Source organism: Tauraco erythrolophus, chromosome 16 (genome assembly GCF_009769465.1).
Source record: "Tauraco erythrolophus isolate bTauEry1 chromosome 16, bTauEry1.pri, whole genome shotgun sequence".
In the NCBI taxonomy this organism is placed as follows: Eukaryota; Metazoa; Chordata; class Aves; order Musophagiformes; family Musophagidae; genus Tauraco; species Tauraco erythrolophus.
The window spans coordinates 3,500,250-3,507,093 of record NC_141480.1 but is presented as its reverse complement, the minus strand read 5'-3'; the positions used below and the strand labels follow the sequence as shown (position 1 = coordinate 3,507,093).

The 6,844-nt window shown below is 49.6% G+C and overlaps 1 protein-coding gene across 2 annotated transcripts; it reads right to left on the bottom strand.

The window, feature by feature from the left end:
- Positions 1-149: 149 nt before the first annotated feature.
- On the bottom strand, positions 150-3,671 carry TXNDC15 (thioredoxin domain containing 15). Of its 2 annotated transcripts, none has more exons than XM_086621476.1 (5): positions 3,614-3,671; positions 3,096-3,511; positions 2,213-2,376; positions 1,876-2,006; positions 150-1,039 (listed from the first exon to the last, which is right to left on the bottom strand). In XM_086621476.1, the coding sequence occupies exons 1-5, from the start codon at positions 3,669-3,671 to the stop codon at positions 843-845; spliced, it is 966 nt and encodes a 321-aa protein (XP_086477602.1). In that variant the 3' UTR covers positions 150-842. The 2 variants fall into 2 exon arrangements, with proteins under 2 accessions (XP_086477602.1, XP_086477604.1); XM_086621478.1 differs by having other exon boundaries at positions 3,096-3,514; positions 3,620-3,671.
- Between the last annotated feature and the right edge of the window lie 3,173 nt (positions 3,672-6,844).

Below are 6,844 nucleotides of genomic sequence, written 5' to 3'. Positions count from 1 at the left end.
AAATAATGGGGTGAGCTTTGGAAGTCTCATGAAAAACTGCCACTAAATCAGAACTCACACAGCACCGTGAGCGAGAAAACCAGCACCCAATCCCAGCACCGAAGGTGGGAAATGGTCACCCCGTCATGAGCTGTATGACAAGCTTTTGAATGCTGGCATACATACTGTTAAAGTCTTTTCAGCAATAGAGTAACTCACTCGAAGTACACTATTTTTAAAAACATTCTTCCCTCCATAGTTCATTTTACTGACAATTAAACTAATTGAGTTTCATTCAATCGAGTTTAATATGAACTCTTTGTCAAACAATAAATCTTACAACGTTTTTTGTTTCTTTGTAGCTTAATTTGCACTTAAGATGTCACCGTTCACCAGCATCTCCCTTTAGGAGCTTCAGCTCATCTGTCTGGAGGATCTGTGAAAGAAGATCCACAGATTCCACCAGGGCAGAAGCAGCTCCGCTCCCGTGCCACGCAGTGCCACGCATCCAGGCCAACGTGCTGTAAAAATCTTATTTGACCTGCAAAGCTCAGGGATCTCTTCAGAGAGAGAACTGAAGTAGAACTGAACCACATATTTACATTAAGGTCCGTGAAAAACGAGCCTGTCAGAGGAGCTTAATAAATACTTTTTTAGTTCATGCTTTTTCATGTTTACTTACCGCGTTAACCGCCACGAATTTGCTTTTTACAGATTCAGGAGTTGACAAATAAAGCAGATTTTTAGTCAAGATCATAAATTACAACGAACAAATTCAACAGTTCATTCCTATTTACTTCTAGTCCACAAATTCCTGCTTTACCAACAAGCTGGCAGTTCTGTCCCTGTTCCAGCACCTCGGATTACTCCTGATGCTCGTGCTCCTGTCCCGGGATCAGCCACCGGATGCTCTCTGTTCGAACGGTGGCGTACACGACAAAGCCAGCCAGGAAGAGCAAAGAGAACAGAAGCAGCCAGTCTATGCCTTTCGTCAGAACGCTGGGCAGGGGACCTTCCCAGTCCTCCTTGGTCACAGCCACGTCGCTTTTAGCTTCTATACCTACAAAAGAAAGCACCAGTCACAACAATTAGATACAGAGAAGCTGGTTGTATTTGGAGCTTTGTTCCTCTTCTTAGACCACGGCGTACGTACAGTTAGATTTACAATTTTGGCAAGACAGTCCTTGTATTTGAATGAACATCTAGCATACAGTTTACTTGTGTAAAAGCGACAGGCTGTTGATGCATACGTGTATTTTCAGAAGAGGAGAAGTTTCATTCTGTCCTTCTACAGCACGGCCTTGGTAAGTCTGTGGGGCTTTTGTTTGTGGAAGCTTGGAGCATTTCTGCTGTACTAGCAAACACAACGATTTCCGGCCTCTAACGAAGGCCCTCGTAGGCCTGGGCATGTTTTTTGGTTTGTTTCTCTTTACAGAAGGACACAAGGAGCTGGTGTTGAGCTCACAACGTGGACAGCCAGATGATGGAAACTGGAATCCTTTTGTCTCCTTCAGCACAAGAACTGAAACCATTTTATCCCCCAGCTGCTGTTGGCCTTACACGGCTCTGCCAATGATCCCAAGGTTCATCTGCCTTTATTCCCAAATCAAGTGTCTGTGCAGGAAGATGTGCTTGATCCCTCTAGCACTCTTCCTAGTGAAACCCCACTGCTTGCCCCACTCTGTGACAGCAGCCCAGTGAGTTGGGTTTCTCCTTTCAGCACACCTTGAAATCCAGCTCACCACTGCAACTGATCATATAAATCTCTGCTGGGTCCCCTCAGGGTCTTCATGAAATTCACTTTAAAGAACACACAACAGGGAGAGGAAAGCCCAGTCTGGAGCTAAAAGCCAGCCTGTCTCTTTCTCCTGACACATCAGATGATGATATACCTACCTGTTTGATTAAAAATGAAGTCTTTCAGCGTTTCCAGTGTTCTGTCTGTATGATTAAATCGAGCCATAGGTTTAGCACCTTGGAAAAGGAGGATATTTGGTACAGCCACAGTTCCAAATCTAGTTGATAAGCTGGTGGACATAAAGCAAATACAAAGTATGAAGGAAAAGATATCCGCTGGAGGGAGAAACAAAGACAGTCAGGACACAGGAAGTGTGGGTTCTACTAAATTACATTGTCACTTTATAAGAAAAAAAAGAAAATCACTCCTGTTTCTAAAACACACAACTTGCTAATGGAAATAAACTGGTACCAGAGCACAGGAAGTGTAAATTACCTGCTATGCTGAGATGCATCCAGTGCCAGGAAACGAAGAGTCGGAAACGCTCGAGGTAAGGAATTAAAATGAGGTGCCAGACTGGCAGAAAAGCGGCACCACGGCGTATAGAACAGCACTAACGTGCAGTCACTGCCATTTGGGTTTAAGAATTCCATCAGGTCCTTCCAGAAAGCAGAATAAGAAGAGATAAGGACATTAAAATAGTTCAAAATATTAATTAATATTTAATAGAATTACTTAAATTCTACATAGGAATTCATCATTCAGCAATCTGAACCAGGTTGCCCAGAGAAGTTATGGCTGCCCCATCCCTGGAAGTGTTCAAGGCCAGGTTGGATGAAGCTTTGGGCAACCTGGTGTAGTGGAGGGTGTCCCTGCCCATGGCAGGGGGGTTGGAACTGGATGATCTTTGAGATCCCTTCCAACCCAGACCAGTCTGTGATTCGGTGAATCAATCACACACCAGACAATATTTATCAACTAACTGCACATCTGTTTAATCTTTTTAAAACAGAGGGAGAAGCGCATTTAAATTTTTTTCAAGGTCGTTTTAAAAGGTTATTACTTATAAATAAATAAATATATACACACATATCCATGACAAGAAGCAAGCTAGAAACAGAAGCAAGCAAACGGAAATACTACTAGTTAGTGCCATTAACGGCTTCCGAGAGACACAAAAATCCACGCAGCACGAAAGCTGACAATTCCCGGGCATGCGGACTGAGCTATATCCCCATTTTTTTCTGCTCAGAACTACAGGGAAATCCTCACTGCCCAGACGTTTCCTCTTTTCGGCAGCACAGAGGGTGTCACACAGGAAGCCGCCAAACTCCGCAGGGAACGGGCACGCCGTGCCGCCTTCCACCGCCCTCCTTACCTGCGACACGTTCAGGATCCGCAGCGCCGAGCGCTCGGTGCCGGTGGCGTTCCCCTCCTCGCAGGTCACTTTGGGAGCTCGGGCGCCGTCGGTGCCGTTCGAGTCCTCGGCGGGCGCGGGCAGCACCGTCTCCAGCACCGGCTGCCCCCGGCCCCGGCTGCCCACCTGGCCGAGGGGAGCCGCGGGGCCGCTCCCCGCGCCGCACGCACCGCCGCCCTGGCAGACGGCGGCCCCCCGGCCTTCCCTCGCCGGCCCCGGCCCCGCCGGGAGCTCCGCGGCCTGCTGCGCGGGGAGCGCGCCGCCCAGCATGGCGTCCGCCATCTCCGCCGTGCGGTACCGCACCGGCTCGCCGCCTCCCTGCGCCGAGTCGCCCCCGGCGGCGCGGGGCTGCCCACCGGCGCTCTGCTCCGTCGCTGCTCCTGCGCCGGGAGGGAGATGTCAGCTCCGCGCCGCGGCCCGGCCCCGGCTCCGCCGCGCACCGCCCCGGCACTCGCCGCCCGGCCCCTGGAGCCCGCCGCCCTCACCTGCAGCGACGGCGCCGCCGAGCCAGGCCAGCGCCAGCAGCAGCCGCCACATCCTCGGCGCGACCGCGGCCCCGGCCGCCTACCGCCGCGCTGCGTCTCCCCGGACAACGGCCACTTCCGCCGGAGCCCTGGGCCACTTCCGCTTCCGGCGCGCCGCCATCTTGTAGTCGCTCGGGGTGGGGGCAGTGGTTCCGCCGCGGGGCCGGCCGTGTCCGTTCGGTGTCGCCCCCCCACGCCCCCGCCCCGCGTTCCTCCTGCTCCCATCGCTCGCCCTGTGTGTGTTCCTGTGGGGAGAGGCCTCCGGGCGGGGCAGCGCGAAGGCCGCAGTGGCGGCGACACGATCGTTACCCGCTCCGTGAAGGGGCGGAAGCGCGTTGGAGCCCAGAGGGCGGCAGAATTCGGCTGAGGTGCCCCTCCCCGCCGGTACTGAACGCAAACAGTGGCGCTTTTAAACAGGTTTTCTCGACTCCGAGCCCACCGGCTGGACCGTGCGGGGTAACGGGGCACGCTGCGGCGCGGTGCCCCAGCACTGCTGATTTAAAATAGCTCGGGTCAAAAATCCCTGCGAGGAGGGAAACGTCATCCCGAGGCCTTGGCGGGATGTCGCGACTGACGAGCGATGCAGCAGCCCCGTAACTCATCCCAAAAGTTTTGTCGTGACCCGGCGTCGCAGCCCTAAAGGCCTGCTGCGACCCCAGCTTCCCAACAGCCACATCCACCCGCCCAAGGATTTTCCCGCTCCCAGCCGCTGCAGAGAAGCATGGATCGAGTTCGGGATGTTTTCACGCAAAAACTAAACTTCAGCCCACAGCCAGGCTGGGTAAGGGTAAAAACCTGCAAACTAAAGGCGTATTTTTTAAAGGTAAAAAGGAAAGAAGAGCTCTTGTCCATCAGGATATCAACCAAAGCTCCCAAGCTGAAAGACAAGATAAATATCATGGTATAGAGACATATTCCTCCTGTTACGGAATCGTTACTTGCTCTCAGCTTAATCATGAAGCATCAGGATTATTTGGAAATGAGCATAATACTTCAAGTGCTGACACCCCCCTTTTTTACTGTGTCCCTTAAAACTGCCAGCACCACACAGCCATTTTGCCAAACTGCATCTGTCAAAAAGTGAGAATCATGAACAGGAGAATGAACTATACACCGGAAAAAAGGAAGGAAAACACTGCACATAAAATGTAACTGCATATATATGAAGATGGGTGTCAGCTTTATTACAGAAATGGGATTTTTGTCTTTGTTTTTGCCAGGGGACCCTTCTCCAACTCTGTCCGTTCTTACAGCACACATTTTCTTGCTTGGAAATTTTTTCTTTCAAAGTCCAGTTTCCATAAGCGTTAATATTGAGGACAAAAAAAGTCTAAAGATTTGAAAAATGAGAGGTTTGCACAGAGAGGGACAACATCAGACCAACTGATACAGACCAAGCAAGCAGGAGAGAAGAGCACTGAGGAATCCAAGCTGGTGCAGATGGTCAGGAAAAGGCTGCCCCATCTGCAGTTGTCTTTGAGTTTGGGCAAAGCAGCATTTCCAACCTGAAAACCATTTTCCTTCTGGCCAAGGACTGGATGTGGTTCCCTGCTCTGTGCCATCAGGCTCTGGCACTCACCTGCCACAGCCCGGGATGGTGCCAGATCTCCAACACAAGTGATGATATTCCAAACCTTTAAAATAACAGCTTTCTGGCAGCATGGCTCCACCTGAGATACATTAGGATTAAATCCACAGAAGCAACAGTCTTTCTACCGTAACAGAAAGCAAAAGGTTTGTGCAAAATCACCTTCTTTTTTATGGTGACTGTAAGTAATTATTAATGGGACAGAAATGAACTCCCAGGAATTACAGATAATCTTTATCATCATACCCAATTCCCAACACATACACTATCCCAGTGCTTATGTATTACACAGAAGGCACATTTCTTGCAATGCCTGCCAGTTTTGTTGCAAAACTGGTTTTGGTGGCTTACATTTTTCGGAGTTTTAATGCCAAATGTGTTTTCGGGAAAAAGTCTAGTAAAAAAATACATTGTTTTGCATCTATTCAGAAATCTTGGACACACAGAAAAGCTCTTGTTAGTGAAGGAGCTGAAATTTAGCGGAGGAAGGTTTGTAAAACATGAGTCTCCTGTTGCACCCATGAATAATCACCGAAAGTGGGTGTATCTCAGATTTCAGCAGCTGGATGTCTCTCCCCAGATTTCAGGCACACTGGGCAAGCTGCTTCACAGGCAGCATGGCAAGAGGAGGAGTGAAAGAGGACATGGACTGCCCAAGGCCAGGTTGGATGGGGCTTTGGGCAACCTGGTGTAGTGGAAGGTGTCCCTGCCCATGGCAGGGGGGTTGGAACTGGATGATCTTTGAGGTCCCTTCCAACCCAAACCAGTCTGTGATTCTATGATTCTATGACTGGGACAAAGAGACGACACCAGGACCTTCACCAAGACCAAGGTTTCCACTCATGTATGATCCTGACATGCACAAAGATGAGGCAGAAGATTACGAGCCCTCACGTCGGGAGCACGGGCTGAGGTCACACGGCAACTTTAACCTGCGCCCACCTTTGGTACGCGTGACTCTAATCTTTGTTTCCTCCATGTGGCTGCAGCTGAATGTTTTTATTTTAAAATATGGCCACTCGAAGCAGTAAATACACATTTTGGTGTTACGCATATCTCAAAGGCCTGCTCTAAGTAATCAAATTTGCACTAATTGTTACTGTGATTTTTTTCACTAATTAGCTTTTGCGGTATGAGAAGAACAACATGAAAGGCAGAAAGATTTACCTGCCTCAGATCATTTGAACAAGACGTAAGAATTCCACAACGTTCCTCAGCTTCAAAGCAGTTAAAAGTTGTTCACTAACGATTCCTTCCAGCACCCCTGCAAGACAAGCAGATATTTTTGCCACGTTTTTGCTGATGGCAAAGAAGAGACGTTGCCCTCCCGAGGCCATGCAGGGAGCCTGGGCCACAGCCAGCTGCAGCTTTTGGGCTTGCAATTCTTTATGGTCAGGCCACACCTCTCTTAAATGTTAAGCAATAAACATGGAGCCACAGGCAGAACCCAGATAAAAACAGTATGCCATGCAAGGCAGCGAGCCAGCCCTTTACTTTCAGGCATCACAGCTTTAAATGATTAACTGTCAAGAACAATTTCATTTGTCTTGGTCCAAAACCACACTCTGTAGAGCCGGCATATTTACTAGGTACAGTAT